Source organism: Solanum stenotomum, chromosome 12 (assembly GCF_019186545.1).
Source record: "Solanum stenotomum isolate F172 chromosome 12, ASM1918654v1, whole genome shotgun sequence".
Lineage (NCBI taxonomy): Eukaryota > Viridiplantae > Streptophyta > Magnoliopsida > Solanales > Solanaceae > Solanum > Solanum stenotomum.
Genome location: NC_064293.1, coordinates 45,852,420 through 45,869,914, shown reverse-complemented (window position 1 = coordinate 45,869,914; position 17,495 = coordinate 45,852,420). Strand labels below are relative to the sequence as shown.

General features: G+C 35.2%; 2 protein-coding genes and 1 pseudogene across 3 annotated transcripts; 1 reads left to right on the top strand and 2 right to left on the bottom strand.

Moving 5' to 3' along the window:
• Nucleotides 1–730: 730 nt before the first annotated feature.
• On the top strand, nt 731–3,076 carry LOC125848037 (patatin-like protein 2). The gene is made up of 7 exons (XM_049527819.1): nt 731–884; nt 999–1,180; nt 1,294–1,480; nt 1,562–1,723; nt 1,815–2,117; nt 2,685–2,860; nt 2,949–3,076. Exons 1-7 carry the CDS (start codon nt 744–746, stop codon nt 3,010–3,012), a joined length of 1,215 nt encoding a protein of 404 aa, XP_049383776.1. The 5' UTR covers nt 731–743; the 3' UTR covers nt 3,013–3,076.
• A 571-nt stretch (nt 3,077–3,647) lies between these two features.
• Nucleotides 3,648–7,735, bottom strand: LOC125847464 (uncharacterized; annotated as a pseudogene).
• A 155-nt stretch (nt 7,736–7,890) lies between these two features.
• LOC125847628 (uncharacterized) lies at nt 7,891–17,056 on the bottom strand. Of its 2 annotated transcripts, XM_049527266.1 has the most exons (13): nt 16,725–17,055; nt 15,683–15,784; nt 15,094–15,174; nt 14,829–14,938; nt 14,553–14,688; nt 13,923–14,021; nt 12,941–13,046; nt 12,442–12,848; nt 12,151–12,330; nt 11,855–12,052; nt 8,921–9,238; nt 8,138–8,677; nt 7,891–8,039 (listed from the first exon to the last, which is right to left on the bottom strand). In XM_049527266.1, exons 1-12 carry the CDS (start codon nt 17,016–17,018, stop codon nt 8,585–8,587), a joined length of 2,124 nt encoding a protein of 707 aa, XP_049383223.1. In that variant the 5' UTR covers nt 17,019–17,055; the 3' UTR covers nt 7,891–8,039; nt 8,138–8,584. The 2 variants fall into 2 exon arrangements, with proteins under 2 accessions (XP_049383223.1, XP_049383224.1); XM_049527267.1 differs by lacking the exons at nt 7,891–8,039; nt 8,138–8,677; nt 8,921–9,238 and adding an exon at nt 10,809–11,360 and having other exon boundaries at nt 16,725–17,056.
• Between the last annotated feature and the right edge of the window lie 439 nt (nt 17,057–17,495).

Here is a 17,495-nt window from a genome sequence, read left to right as displayed (position 1 = left end):
ACGTGTGAAATCGTGCATTTGTTAACTGAAACCAACGCATGTCCAACAATTAATCCTCCAGGACTTGTAATTAAATAAATTCGAATTATTAGATGCTGGTACAATTACTTGGACAAGACGCTGAAGAAACAATAAAAAATATTATTACTAGTTCTTAACTATTACTCCATCTTATCTAATCTTTAATTCCGTTTCTTTGTCTTAATTATCATTTAGAGAATATTTTTCTTACAAAAAAATTTTCAAATACTTTCTAAATATTGTGACTCGTTAACTATTTTAACTTACAATACTTTTTATATGTTTTTAAATATGTAAATTATATTCAAAAAGTTAAATATTTCTATTCATATTCACACCAAACTTTAGTTATTTTGATCCTCGTACTTCAAATTAAGTCGAATAAATTAAACAAAGAGAGTATTGTTTACCTCATTTATTAATTAAGTTAAACTCAAGACATAATTCAGCCATCTTATTTGATTGGATGGTGGAACTCTCGTCGAAGAAGACTCAGTTGAGATTTGTCCATGAACTCTTCAAAGATTAGTTTATATATCCTAGCTGTAATAATCATAGACAAAAACACGTAACTTTTAATATTTATCTCCTCTTTTTTTTTTTAATGATAATTATCACCATTTAAGACAATGTGTCTATTTATTCCAATCATGATTAGCATATGAAATGAACTAATCTCTATATCTATCCTATTTTACGTGAACTATCTTTTGGATATTCCGATGGAAAACAAAGGTGCAGGTCGAGTAGCAATGCCGCCTCCCACCAGAGGGAAGCTAATAACCATTCTCTCCATCGATGGAGGAGGAATTAGAGGAATCATTCCCGGGGTTATCCTTGCATACCTTGAATCACAACTTCAGGTAATTGAGTTAAAAAAAAGAATATGTTCAAGAGTATGTTAAAAGTTGAATTCATGATCAACTTTGAATCTTAGATTTGTCACTCACGTCTGAATATATCGGTTTTGCTTGCAGGAATTGGATGGTGAAGATGCAAGAATCGCAGATTATTTTGACTTGATAGCAGGAACAAGCACGGGTGGCCTTGTAACAGCCATGTTAGCTGCACCGAACAAAGCTAAACGCCCTCTTTATGCTGCCAAAGATATTACTCCTTTCTATCTTGAGCACTCCCCCAAAATCTTTCACCAGATCGGGTAAACTATGCTACCTAAGTTTATATATACAATTCTTGATTTTTTTTTTGGATATATTAACCGTTAGACCACACCCTTAAAATACACTTATATCTCTTGATTAATTTTTGCAGTGGACCATTTGGTGGGGTGATAAATCTAACGAAAATGTTGAACGGACCAAAATATGATGGGAAGTATCTTCACACACTTATAAAGGGACTACTAGGAGGTACCAGGTTGCATGATACCTTAACTGCCGTCGTAATTCCAACTTTTGACATCAAGGAACTTCAGCCTGTCATCTTCAGCTCATATGAGGTGTGTCTTCTATACCCCTTAATATTACTGTAAATCATAAAAAAAAATAAGTGAAATTAGCAACTTGAAATTAATTTGTAGACAAAATCAAAACCTGTTTCGGATGCGGAATTGGCGGACATTTGCATTAGTACCTCGGCAGCGCCAACGTTTCTACCTCCCCATAGTTTCAAGACCAAGGATGCTCAAAATAATGAACATGAATTCAACCTAATTGATGGTGGTGTGGCTGCTAATAACCCGGTAAATATATAGTACAGATAAAATTCTTGAATGATTTTACAGTAGAAAATCCGGTAATACTAACTGTTTATATGTATGATGTTTATTTTAGACATTGATCGCAATTGGTGAGGTGACAAAGCAAGTACTGATGAAGCATGAAGACTTATTTCCTATCAAGCCCATGGAATATGGTCGTTTTCTAGTGATCTCACTGGGGACAGGCAATGCAAAGAACGAGGGAAAATACAATGCTAAAATGGCTGCGAAATGGGGATTACTTAGCTGGCTAACTCATGACAACTCCACACCAATCATTGAAGCTTTTAATCAAGCAAGCGCTGATATGGTTGATTATCACAACTTTGTGGTTTTCAAAGCTCTTCAATCGGATGATCAATACCTCCGAATCCAGGTATATATATATATATATCTATCACACGGAATTGTCATGTTATAACAATTTACTTGACTTATTTACTAATTAATCTCGTCTGCTGATTGATACGACCAGGATGACACTTTGACAGGGAACTTGGCCTCAGTTGATATAGCGACAAAGGAAAACTTAGAAGGCCTCGTTAAGGTAGGAGAACGGTTGCTGGACAAACCAACTTCCAAGATAAACTTAGACAAAGGAGNNCGCCTTAGGCCCCAAAATTTGAGGGGCCTCATTTAAAAAAAAAAAAAAATGTTATACATATTTTTTTTTAAAAAATATTGAGTATTATTTGTAGAAAATATAAACTTTTCATAAAAGAGCAAAGAAGTAATAGAAGTATGATAAATTATGAGTACTATGTCTCAAGAAAAATTAAATAATTGGCTATAATAAACTTCATAAAAAAATATATTCGAATTTAAGACTTCCATTCGAATTTGGCTGTAGGCCACTGATTTATTAGAGCCGCCCCTGTTGTCATGTTATAACAATTATTTTTCAGATTACTAATTAATCTCGTCTGCTGATTGATACGACCAGGATGACACTTTGACAGGGAACTTGGCCTCAGTTGATATAGCGACAAAGGAAAACTTAGAAGGCCTCGTTAAGGTAGGAGAACGGTTGCTGGACAAACCAACTTCCAAGATAAACTTAGACAAAGGAGTTTATGAAGCAGTTGAGAACGGAGGAACCAACAAGGAAGCTCTTCGAAGGTGCGTACACTTGTCTATCACATTCATCATTATATATAAACTGCTGAGGAAATAGTACTGATCATTGCCTCATTTTCAATTGCTGCAGGTTCGCAAAGACACTTTCAGACGAGAGAAAGTTCCGCCAGTCCAATGCCGGCCAGTCTAAATGAAATTGTATTGTCATTCATTTTAATGTATTGTTTGTTTCAGTTTAATAATATTCCGACTTAGCCATTCCTTTTTATGCTTTCATATAAATACATGGTATTCAAGTCGATCCATTTGGGAGACTCCAAAAACAAAGTTAACCAATATAGACACAAACTGCTGCATCCGTAAACACGTGATAAGCTGAAGTAATCTATCTCTAAGAGAAATTAAATTCTTAAGTAAGTAATTTCACATAATTAAGTACCTGAGTAATTCACTCCATATAAAACCAAGTATAAAGGTAAATCAAATATAAGGTTCCAAACATAAAAATGACAAGGTAGCTGTTTGTGGCACCCCCTATTTTTTAAAATATAAAAGTAAACTTTCAACTGAAATCAAGTTGCTGCTGCTTCAGAAATTCGGGTCTGATTTCTGCGATCTGTCATGATTTGACATATCACCGACCAGAAGAGAAAAATTATTGGGGCATTGGCTATTTGATATACAAAATTGAGATACTATCACCCAATCATCCTATTTTAACTAACACAGATGAACAAGGTCATGCAGTAAATAACATCAGCTGACAATGTCCCAAGCTGTTGAATTAATCCTCTCTTCCATAATAAGCTTGCTTTCTAAGAGTTTCAGTAAAAATCATTTCGATTTCTTTTGATCAGAAACTCTTGCTCCGGCAATCTTGACAACAGGGTGATCCTCTGGTTGGATAAGTTTCAAAGTTGGATGAACCCTCAGATCACCCATTAACAACTTTTGGTTAACATCCAACTCACTCAAAGTCTACATCAATGTAGGGAGGGATGACATCCGCTGGGCATAGAAACTTTACCGTTCTCTTGATGATATTCAAATATGACCCTACCAAATTGGTTAACCAATAATTATTAAAAATATAACAACATACCTAGTGAAGTCCAACTAAGTGGGGTCTGGGGAGGGCCGATGATTATTAAAAATAAAAAACAAATAAAGAAAAACAAAAGCGCAAGCAAATAGATATCATCTCACATGTTATCCGTGTTTCCTTTCATCAATCAACAACGATTATGTTATTGCTATTAAACATATATTAGCAAATATTTCAATTCAAAAACTAATGTAGTAGATACTAAAAGTCTAGAATTTGAATTCACTATTAAATAACTGATATAAAAAGAATAAATACATTTCGTGATTATGAACGAATGCTATTGTAGCGCGAATGATTATTCCCCATAGGTCATGAGTTCGAGTTTAGGTTAGGTCCCCACATTTTAGTTATTTTTTTAAAAACAACTCTCTTTGTAGGTGTGGGAATTTCAATAATTTAAATTTTGTAATTTTTTGGTAAAAAAGAGTGTAAAAGTTAATATTTGGATCTTTTTTACAACCAATGATGACATTTCTTTAGTATAAGTCAAGTCACATTATGATGAAAATAAACGTAAATGATATATTATTCTATGAGTGATGTTTCTTCAGAAATACAAGTCAAGTGAATGTGATGAATATAATCGTGACCAAGATATAATTGAGTATATATCGTAGTACGATGAGTTATATCTCAACCTTCGTTCAATTTATTTTCACATTTTAGGGGTGATTAGACTATATTTATTTATAATATCTTATTTAAAAATTGCCTAGTTATATTCATTAAATAACTGATATGAAAAGAATAAATAAATTTTGTGATTATGAACGAATGCTATTGCAGCGCGAATGGTTAAAGCTTAAGCGATTAGTTCATAGGTCACGAGTCTAGGTTAGGTCCCCATTTTAGTTATTTTTTTAAAATTACTCTTTTTGTAGGTGTGGGAATTTCAAACATCTGATTTTGATGAACTTCAAAATTAATTGTTTTTCAAACGTGTGATCTTGCTATATCCACTACAACACAGATTTGTTGAATAAGTAATAAGAAAGAAAGTATTTTTTTTTTAAATTACTCTTTTTGTAGGGGTGGGAATTTCAAACATCTGATTTTGATGAACTTGAAAACTTTTATTGTTTTTCGAACGTGTGGTCTTGCTATATCCACTACAACACAGATTTGTTGAATAAGTAAGAAAGTGAAAGTAGAATAAAATTAGTTCATAATTGAGAAGCAAAAATATTATGCACATAATTACAAGCACATAAATTGGTCTTAAAAAGACATTGGAAGTAGCAATTTATGCACATAATTTAGCCCCAAACAAAAGTTACAAAAAAAAAACCTAAATTAGAATCCAAAGTTTGGCAAAAGAGCAAAGACATGATCAACCTCATCATCACAACCACAACAAGGTTGATCGTCGTCACTATCAACATGTCATTCATTCCTTGAACAGTATTCTCGTGTTCACCAGTGCAACAAGGATTTGGTATTTGAGTCAAAAATATTGGATTACTAACCCAAACATTATCTATCATATAGATTAGACTCTCCCTCCATTGCTTTATTTCTTTTCTTTGAGGGAGTTTTTCCTTCATGTGGCCAATGAATCTGACCGCGGTTCGACTGCCGCCCGCGAAAATGAAAATAATGGCAAGCACACATGTTGCGTCAATGTGTCCTTTTTTTGCTTCCCAATGCAAGCTCCAGGCAATTATTTTTTTTAAAAAAACCGTCTTAACAAAATAAACATTATTGAAACCATCTTAATACATAACCATCTTTAAATTTGTGAGTAAAAAATCAAGCTAAAAATAGCAAGCTGAAAATTAAGAAAAAAAAATTACCGTCCCTATTTTGTACAATGCCTCTCTATTGCCGGCCCCGATTCACAAACAAGCCCTCTTATCTATTTGATTTCTTGTCCTCACAAATCATGAGAATAGTGGGAAGTTCGCAAATGATACATTTTCGTAAACGCTTTCTTCACTACCAACTGTATTGAATAGCTTTGAACTGAAAAAAAAAAAAACAATAAATTAGGAAAATTTTGATGAAAACAATTAAGAAATCTCCGTATATATATTTATTTTTATATACCTCAGTCATAGATTAATCAAGTCTTTGAATGACCCACAAGTCACTCTTTCAACAATATCTAAGAGTATCACTTTTTCAATCGATTCGATTGAAACACAAATTTCTTCATTATTTTGCTTTTAGAATTTTTTCTACTTCTGTAAGGGAAAGGTTTTGGGATTGTTTTTGAATAAAAAGAGTGAGTTGTAATTTTGAGTGTTGTAAAAGGTTATTGTTGGAAGATTGAAGAGTTGGTGACACGTGGTGTGTTAGCTGTTACACACTACTTACTTGTGAAACCCGTTTTTTTTTCTTTTTTTATTTAAATTTATGTTTTAGTTATTAGATTCAAACAACGAAGGAAGGCACCCGTTACTTGTTATTGAATTAATAAAAGTAATAAAATAACAAACGATTCATTCATCACTATATATATTAAATGATTAAATGTGGAAAATTTATTACTTACAAGTTATAAATTTGAAATATTAATTCCATTGAATATTAGTTCCATTGAATTATGGCAAAATGTCTTTTATTCTTTGAACCTCTTTGTATTCAATGGAATTAATATTTTGAATTTATAACTTGTAAGTAATAAATTCCCTATTTAATCATTTAATACATATAATGATGAATGAATCATTTTTTATTTTATATGAGATGATGGAATCATCAACGATTTGACCTTTTCGAACTCTGTATTAAATGATTAAATGTAAGGAATTTATTACTTACAAGTTATAAATTCGAAATATTAATTCCATTGAATCCATTTTTTTTTATTTGAAAATTATGTTTTAGTTATTAGATTCAAACAACGAATGAAGGCACCCGTTACTTGTTATTGACTTAATAAAAGTAATCAAATAAAAAAATGATTCATTCATTAGTTAGTAAATGATTTCAAAATCACTTGCTGAAAGAATAAAGAGGGTAATAGTTGCATTGATTTGAAGTAACATGAAATGAGTGCCTTGATCGTCAATTATTCAAAAAGAACCAGGAGGTCTAAGAAAACTTGACATAGTGAAGGCCTAAGATTGTGCTAACTGGAACCTCCTCCTGATTCCTGAACACTAAAATGATAGGATCTGATCAAGAGATGTTTTCAACAGATAATACATTCCATCTAGAGGGTAAGACTGTCGGTGCTGATTAATGGCAAACCAGCAGGGTTGTCACCAAGACTTAGACAAATAGCAAGAAATCACCAGGCATGTTTCATTTAATTCAGGATTTGAACCCTAGCCTCCCATGGCTCACTCCAATTACAACAGCTAGACTACACCCATTGAGAAACATCTACACCCATCATAACCATATAATATTAGCATTTAATAAATTCAAGAAAACCAGCCGTTACACCTTAGGATAAAGAACTGATCCAAGTGTAACATAAGTTTCAATACATCACTGCGCAAACCTACATAGTAAGGAAATTGAAGACTTTATAAAATAAAATAAAAAACATGTTTTTAGCAATTAGTTACCAAGAGGAAAAGGCAGATGTATCAATTACTAACCTTTCTTCAAACCGGGGGACACATCCTCTCCTCTAAATACAAGAGGAACCTCAACCTTTAGTAAAGCACTTGATGGAGCTCTTATAAACGTAACATTATCTGAACCAGCTTCCAGATGAACCTGAACATTGAAATAGATAAATCGCGCTGCTAAAATCCATCTAAAGCTCTGTTTCCTTAGCTTAACGAGGGTTTTGAGTTGGACACTTGTTGGCTGTACAATTCAAACAGGGTGAAAGGGAAAAGGTAAATTTCCATGTTTATTTCTGTTTTCTTTTGAGTTTTGATTGATTTACATCGAAATGCGGCTCGTGTGTTGATATTCTTTTTTGAAAAATTAAAAACAATAAATAACTATATCAGACGAGATAAAATTCAGCAAGTCGGTTAGTCTAAATGGCATTGTATTGTTATTTTGTCATCCACTTTGTTGCTACGGCCTGAATGTATTGAGTATTTCCGTTCGATCTTTGCCCAATCCTTTTATCTTTATAGTATTGGTGGATCTTTAGTAGCATATCATTCTGTGTATCAGTCAATGAAGCAATATGGCAATACTTCCCTATAAGTACATAAAAGAAAGAAGTCAATGTAGCAATATGGCAAAACTGTTATAAATGCATAAAGTGACGTCATTTGTTTACTTTATTTTTTAATTACCTATATATGTTCAACTCGATTTGCAACTTCAAAGACTCCTAAAGCAAAGTTAAGTTGACTAATGTAGACGCACTGCAACAAACACTGCATCAGTAAACCCACGGTAAATTGAAGTAATCAATAAGATTCTGCAACTTAAAGAGCACAGAAGTTCAACTTCTTCATCCACTGGATGCTCCGTCCAACTAAATATGGCGAAGGAACTGAAGGCTATTTACAGAGCACTTTACATAATCAACCCTCTCATCAACTAATATCATACTTGACGCGGAAAAAACTTCAGGCTACACATAAAGACATCCCCTTCCCACCTATTTTTTGTTGTTTTCTTTTACAAGTTATTCCATCCCCTTTCAGCATATAATAAGCCTCACAGGTAAGAATTTATGGCACAATAAAATAATTTAACAAATAAACGAATATTACTGTTCAGCTATAATCTAGGGGCTATGCAAATATCTGCTGAATGACCATCTCTGCATTCCCGTTGTACTGCGCAAGGAGGTGAATTGCATCCGCTCTGGGCAATGCCAGAAATTCCTGCACCAAATATTCACAAATAAGTAGCTGCTGCACTAAAAAATGACCTGAAAAAGTGGCACATAATGAGAGCACCTAGAAAGTTAACATAATCTGCTGACAAGCAGCACATGGTAACCAGGGGAGATACACATCAATAGAATAGTATCGAGTAGAAGGGCTTTCACAACAGGTTCATCGAGATGCAATAACAAGGATAAAGTTAGAAGCAAGCTTGAAAACCAGAAGAAAGAAAAAACTCACCATAACTTTTAGTATTGCAGTTTCATCACATCCAACATCTCTTGCCGATGACTGGGTTGGACTGCCATCTTCCTGTTTCCTATTATTTGAGGAACCAGTAACTTGAGATGATCCATCAGTGCTCATGTCAACATCCAATCTGGAAGCATCTACAATCAATTTGGCACCAACTTCCTTCAGGGCGTCGATCCTTAAGAGCCCTTCAAATCGATCTTTACACATTTGAAGTTTGAACCACTCACTGTGTGTATACAGTGTGGCCCTTATGATCTTCATAAGCTGGGGCTCTTCAATATTAAGCCTCCTACCAATAGCAACCTTTGCATGGACAAAATTGTGACAGTAAATTAGGTGAGCCAAGACACTAAAACACAAGATTTTTCATTGATCAATTTGGGCTACATATCAGCCCAATGTTTAAATCGGCTAAATTTGGCGTGTCAAAATGGTCTGAGGTGCGGGTTGCACAAGTCGTGCTTTTATGGGCTAATTTTGCCATTCCTAGTGATATGCTAGTGTTTGCCATTTAATATTTTAATTACTATGTAAGTCAGATTTTTATGGAAGTAACATTAACATGCTCCCAAGTCCTAATTTGTAACTAAACCATAAGTTACTAGGTAAATCAAAGAGCATTCGTACACAATACCCCCACCCCCACCCCCTCACCCCAAAATAAAATAAACACTCAACACCCCTTGCCCCTCCCAGTGTTATCAAAGGCGCGCTTTAAGCCCTAAAAGCGAGGCTCAAAACGTGTTGAGCGCTTCGCCTCGCTTTATGTGCGCTTCAATGTCGTCATCAAAGTTCTAAGACAAACTTTTCCTTGTCAATGAGCCTCTTATGAAGAAGTGAAGAAGTGACACTAAACAATTGATATTTCACTTTATCATAAAAAAATTTCAATTTCTTTAGTCATATATTTGTCACTCATGTTTATAATTATTAGCCTTGATTTCATTTTTTCCTCCCTTTGCGCCTTTTTACATTAAAGCCCACACTTTATTTGCGCTTAAAAAGCCCCCACGGACCTTCGAGCTTCTTTGCGCTTTTCACTTTTAATAACACTGGCCCCTCCTACAATGAAAAAAGCTTGTACAATTCAGAGCAACAACAATATTTTGTTGAATATTCCCAAATATTAATTGGTTATGAAGAACAAGAACTACAATTCCACACCAATGAAGAAAATCCAGAGAACAAACAATTAAAGTGGCATATGGTTAAAAAACAATTAACTATTTTTTTTTGCAAACATCATAGTCCCACATCGGCTATAGCTGGGGTGTTTGGTTTCTTATATGATCTTTGGGCAATCCTCATGTAGCTCTTGGGGTTGAGTTATGTCAAAGTCCATCTTCTTATCATGGTATCAAAGTCAGGTCCATCTCAATTCTTGATTTACCCCACGTTGGGCTCCCATATTATATTCTCCGCAGTCAAATCTTGGGCGCACGAGGGGGTGTTGGAGTCTCCACAGTCCAGATGTCCAACCATGAGCTAGCTTCTAGGGTTGATTTACACCCAAGATCTATTTCCTTATCAGTAAAAAGTTATATAAATGAAGCAAAATCTATATTTAGCCTCCTAGAATCCCTGTAAGATTAGAAAGGATTTTTATTTTTGTTTTTGCACACTTGTAATTACTACAACACTTCCTTAGTGCTAGCTTGATATATATAATACAATTACCTTCCTCTCGGTCTTTTTTAAATTTATTTGGCAACACTCTTCAAATTGAAGCAAATGCCCACCTAAAGAATCAATATTCAGGAAACTGAAGTGAAAAACTGGGAATGAGAACAAATCCAGTTCTTGCTTGTTGTCTTATTGACATTCATAAAACAACACTACACTGTTCTTTTGACTGTGTTTCTCTCACCGAATAAGGATAAACCAAAAATATCCCAAAAGATTGGAATTACCTATTGATTAATACATTTTTCCAACATAAAGTTCTCACTCTCTCTGTTTTTCCTTGTTATAGAGTAGAACCATCCAAGCAGCACTCAGCCTTTAACAAGCCTTTGAAACTGTGTATTGAAAAACAGTGAAACTGTCTATTGAAAATCAGTAAAACAGCTCAAACCAGACTATCACTCATTTAATTCCAGTATCTTTGTGTCAGATTTCAGAAATAGAGAATCTCATCATTCTTGTTTATGTTTTTTCCACAATCAGTGCCTTCTCTGCATTCTCTGGGAATCTCTGGTGAAAGAATTTAAGCATCCAATTCAAAGCTCGTTGTGCATGGAGTAGCTCAGCATAAACCCCCTATGGAACTATGGGGCGTTTATATCTCTAACACTATCCTACACAAATAACCTGGTTCCAAGGTTCACAAAACACCTTGGCAGACCCGATCATTAAGGAGGGTAAGGACAAAGAGTGGGCCTTCTTTGCTCTGACATAGGAGAGCAGGAAACATTAACTCAATAAGCTGAGAAGTGGAACCAGAGCAAAAGTTAGTGACTCAATTGTTTGAGTGAGCCAAAAAAATTCAAAACACTAGAAAACAGTGATTAGAGAGAACATGGTTCTGAGAAGGAATTTAACAATGTTTTCCTCGGATACCATACCAAGAATATAAGCATTCAAGTAAGAAACAGAAGGCAATGGGTAAGTGCCCCATTACTATTATAACCCCCTTTAGAAACCTTAATACACCTGATGTAGGACGTTCTATATTTCTATCATCAAGCTGTTACTTAAACTTCTTTTCTTAGCCTTAACAGCAGACAAACAATGTCATCCAACCTGGGACAAGAGTACTTAAAGCACGGTGCATTCTGGAATCAAGAAACAACACTCCAGTCTTGCATATACACAGATACACAGACAAGGAGATAAAGGGGACATAAGGGTGGGAAAAGATTAGCTGGCAACAGTTCACCTGGGACCTGTTTTTACCATAAAGAGTGCAGAATGTCATACCTGGAGTGTATTGGCAAGAACACATAAGGGCAAGCGATCATTAAATGCCTCTTCATTAGGTTTGAGCAAAGCTAGCAAAGTCTCCTTCAATGGCTTCAACAGATCAGGATGACTAGAAGCCAAAGGACCCAGAAAAGAACAGGCTACCCTCAGTGCCTGAGTATGATCCCCAGAGCCAACCAGCTTCAAAAATTCAACCTGCCCAGAGGATTATTTCTTAAATGCCTTAATCAATATAAACATGCTTTATAACTTCTACTGATCTTTGTCCCAAGCAGAAGTTTTAACTTCCATACCTGCTTAAGTTGAAAAAGCAGAGAAGGGTTCTGCACAAAAAAGTTTGAATCCATCTCATTAATCTCCTCAACAACCTCCTCTGTCATTCCTCTGCTAGCTAATTCCTTCAAGCCCAGCACAAGTTCATGCTTGTCCTCTCTATTCTTCATCATATTCAGGAAGCACGATTTTGGAGAAACCTGTAATGAAAGGTGTCAAAGCAATGATTACTTCGAACACTACTTCCGCATCCTTTTTTTCTTTTACTTTCTCTTGTTATATGTTCTACTTTGAAAAAACAAAATACATGCCTGCTGATCTTTCAACAGTGTCGTGTCGGCATTAAGATCTTCTCTGCTCCTTTCACTGGTAGGTCCAGACACAAATTCAGTGTTTTCATGTCTCCCCCTCCATCTTTTCCGCTTGTTTGTTTCGCCAACTCTAAGACACTTATTTTTCTGCAGAACTTTTTCAAACTGAGGAGTCCCACTGGTACTGCAATCTCCATAACTTGTTTCACTAGGGTAACGCTCTTCAGTATCAGTACTTTGAATGCTAGCCAAGTTGGTATTACTTTCAGGTGATCCCTCCATGATAACTTGAGAGGCAGACGTGTCACTGCCAGAAAGTTTAGTGTTTCCGTCCCCAACTTCTGTGGAACAGTTCTTTGATAATTGTCCAGACTCTGATTGATCGTCATTGATACTAAGTTGCATCCCTGGGTAATGGAAAAAATATAAAAGCCAGCCTTGAGAAACATATTAGCAAACAGAATGTAAGAATGGAAAGTAAAGTTGCTCAGAAAGTTACCAGGAGAATCTACCACACTGAAGTTGACAAAACCCCTATAGACACAATGCTCATGAACAAGCTCATCAAACATGGGGTCATCCAATCTTATTCGGCACAGCTCATTCTGCAACAGCAAAGTTACAGGCACAATCTCAACAGAAGTATTTGTGATTTTCTACTATTTGACCTCAAAGCTGTACAATTAACAAGCTAGATCTACCTCATCAGCAAATCGCAGAAAATCTAGAACACCACAAGAAACAGAAAACAACTCAACAAGAACGCAAATGTGTGACGAAATCATTCTCAGTCCCATCCTCGAATTTTTTTACTGAGAAAAGCCACTGGCAGCCCAAGTAAAGAACTACACAGTGATTTTCCATTTAGTGAAAAGAAAATGAATTGTTGTTGAAGCAAAAAAAAATCATACAGCCTGATTTGTTGAACAGATAACTTCAATTTTTTTGACAATGTAATAAAATTCATTCAAAAGGGGGTAAAAACTCGACCATCTACACGAAGTACACCACAAAAATAGAAAACCTTACAAAACACATGGTTTTCTACTAATGACAACCAATCTTCTATACAAACAAAAACCTCATGGGTGCACAAAAACGAAATAAGGGGTAAGAGGCTATTCCCTCAAGTATACAAGATCCTTCTCTACTCCATCAAAAGCAGATAACTTTAATAACAGCTTCATTTCAAGAAACAGAAAATACCCCAAAATTAGGGGGCTATATAGAACACCATCAACAATGTTCTCAGCTTCACCAGTTATTACTAGACATACATTTTGCATAACTCAATGCAACAGCAGGGTGATGCTGGACGAGGACATCACTAGACTTCAAATTACCATCAGAAAATTGTGGCAGAAATAGTGTGATATATGCAAGCATCTATGAGAAACTAACCCAGTTTAAAGTAATGTTGCAGATAATTCAGATTTTAGCAAACAGCTACTATTAAATAGCAAATACTTCAGCATACTAACCTGAAATGCTTGATATAAGTCACCCTTGGCGAATCTCAAGCTATCAATAGCCCCCTGCCTTGTAAGCTCTACCGCATGAGCAAGAGCTTGTATGTCCACCTAATTTCATAAAATATTGATGTGACACAATGCCTAGATCATTAGAAGAATTTCTAAAGCCTGGTCCCCCAGAAAAAGAAGATAAGGCAGTTTAAACTTCAACAAATAATGCACATTATACTAAGCACCAAAAATCTTACTCCAACCCGAAGGTTGCGAGTTCGAGTCACCAAGGGAGCAAAAGGGGTGGGAGCTCCTAAGGAGGGTAAAAAAAAAAAAAAAAGTAATCAAAAAATTTTACGAACAATTACGCCTCCAACCAAAACTAGTTGGCATCTATAATAGGAATCTTTTAATACCAACCAGTCACCACTCTGATTGGACACATTTTACTCCAATATCCAATAATTTGTCTTTAAAGGCAAATTAGGGGCTTTCTAACACCAGAGGTTTTCTATATTCTCTAAAATTTCTGAAAAATATAATAAAACAACAAAAGAGAATTACCACATTTACAAACCGCGTCCTCTTCAGGTTTAATAACCAAAACAATTACAACAGAATTGTAATAGAGTAGCTAAGATTTATAACCTCATCAAACGGAGGTGCTTCATAGGAACTCTCAAGTGGTGTTGCAGGGGGGTCACGGTCCTCGAGAAGTAATCTCTGCGTAAGATCTGATATAGGTGACGGAACTCCCTGACGAAAGCAAAACAACTTGTGTATGCTGCAAAATGATTGTGAAATTTTAAAAAGAATAGTAAGAGGACTTGGATCTCTGATGAACGAATTATAAGGAGTCTCCATTTCATTGGGTTTTGAATGAGCATCTAAGCTTGTCATGGATCATCTGGAAGTTGTACCAACCTTATCAAGTACCTCAATGACATTGCAAAAAGAGGATCATATGCACATAAATGAGCCCTTAAAACAGATGACAGCAGTCCAGCAATGTCAATCCTCCTCCTTGGAGACCACTGGGATAGTGATGTGCAAAGACATTAGTCACTTCTACTAAAATGAGACATTCAGTATCTTCGTTACCCAAAAAAAATCTGAATAAACCCCTCTAACTGCTGCCAGATGAACATTTATGGAATTCTTACTCGAGGCCAATGAAATAACCTCTTACCTCACTCACCACTGGAGAATTCTTATCTTCTTCGTCATAAACCAAGGCAAGAAGAATATGCTTAAATTCCTCATATGCTTCCTTAAGATAAAAAGTTAAACATTCATTAGAACCCAAGTGAAGGAGAACCATGTGAAGCGAAATGATTCTCATATATGGATTAAGTATACACATAGAAAATTGTTTTTGCTAATGAGATTGAGAGAACTTAAATGTACTATTTTGTAAGTATGGAATTGATGTAATGGGATCCAAAGTGGCGAGAACCTGAGGATAGCATTCAAGTCACTATCATCTAGCATAACCAGTATCTATGGAAAACATGATTTATGACAAAGAACCTAGGATGAGAAATTCCATCCTTGAACCACAAAGAAACACCAGGAATGATCTTGTCAAAACAAATATTATCTATGTGCTGCATAAACATAACTTATTGAGAAACATACACAACGACAAGTATATATATAAGTCGTGTTGTAATTACAAAAAAATAATTTTAAAATAAATTGTGGTGTTGACAGATCCAAGAGGTATTCACTAGTGTCAATGTTGATAAGGGAATTCAATTGAATATGCAGGGACCTACTGGATATGCATCCAACGCACAAGGTGCCAGTGACTCTCGGAGGCAATTAATGGCAGATTCTCGGTCCTCTGCAGTTCCTTTCCTCAAAAGCTCAATAAACCTCTGCATAAAAATCATGGAGACAAGTTTCAAGGATCATCAATTATTTGTCAAAGTGAAGCATGGCGAAAAAATTTGACTTCATTTACCAACGAGTTTGCACGGACAGACATTTGAACCTAAAAATAACTTCGGTGAAGCATATCACCAAGAAGTTTCATAGATGAACTGAAACTCTAAGATTTCTCCAGAAAGCCTCTTCAGATTTTTGAAATCCAAAATGTGTCACCCAGTGATCAACCTCTCACTCAACTCAACAGTTGTTGGCTTGTGGTTAATCACATAAGAAAGATGAAAAAAAAGGAAAATGGTAGAGAAACACACCAAGTGACTCTTCGCTTAAAGCATAATTAAAGGGGGCACTTCAATGAAGAAATACATAGGGGTAAGGGAATATGTCTCTGAGTGTTGCAAGAAAATGTAACAACAAATGAAAAGAAACAAGTATATCGTTAGAAGCCTAATTAAATGAATTTTAATCAAGTTCAAAAACCATTTTGATCTTTAACTTTTCTAATAAAGATTAATGACTAATTTTATCATGTTAAAATTTATATCTAGTATTTTATACTAAAATCATCCATAATATTGCTTTAACAATTAAAATATCTCTATGCCCTTTACAAGAGCGAACCCGTGGGGCGTTGAAGAACCTAGGTAAGGACAAAGCGCCCCAACTCTATCTTCAGGGCTTTCAACCTCAATAAGGAAAAGGTAAGACAATAATCAGGTGGCATCTGTACATATGCAAGTCAGATAGACTAGACTTAACAAACTAGTAACTCGAAAACGTCTTCAGAAGTTGCGTCAATTAATTTTAAATCCTCGCTAACTAAATGAAATTGGTGAGTTAGAGAAACTATGATACTAGAAAGTTCAAAACAGAGAGAATTAATTCACTGTTGTTCTGAGATTTTAAGTCTGGAGACAAACAGCAAGTTACCTGCTTCTGTAAGCAGAAGAGAAGACGATGATCATCAAGAACAAAAGGCGCATGCACACGCAAGAGATCGATAGCGGCATCAATGTCACCAAACTCCACTGAACGTCTGATCTGCCGAATAAGTAATCTTGACTGATAAGAGGAAGAAGATGAAGATGAGGTTGACGAAGACGGCGACAGAGACGTCGACGGCGAAGTTGAAGGAGAGCCTGAGTCCTCGATTAGGTTTTCCGATTTGACGAAATCGATAATCAGAGAGTCTAGTGCCTCCCAATTCACCGGTAAAGAATCCATGGATGAAAGTTTGTTGTTCTAGAGAAGTGGTAAGATTAAATGGAAAGGAAATTTATAGGTTTGACGATTTTATCTTGGGCTGTTGGGCCTGACGTTAGAAAACGAGTGAAGCCCCGTTCGTTTTTCAGCAAACACGGCGATAAAGCCCAATAAATAATAATCCGTTACCTACATGGTTTTGGTTTTTTAGGAAACTTACAGTTACATTACACATATGGAAACTACATATATACGCTATATATATTAAGAAATATTTATCATTCATATTTTATCGCAACACATTTTTTTCACTACACACTTATAAGTTATAATGCATTTTTAATACATATAACTATTTATAAAACACATACAATACAAGTTTTATTCATAAATAATATATTTATCACACATTATAATATACTTATAATACATTGTGTCGGTAGAACTCTATTTTACACAGTAAGAAGCTTTTGACTGGTAGTAGCTTGTTTCTTTTAT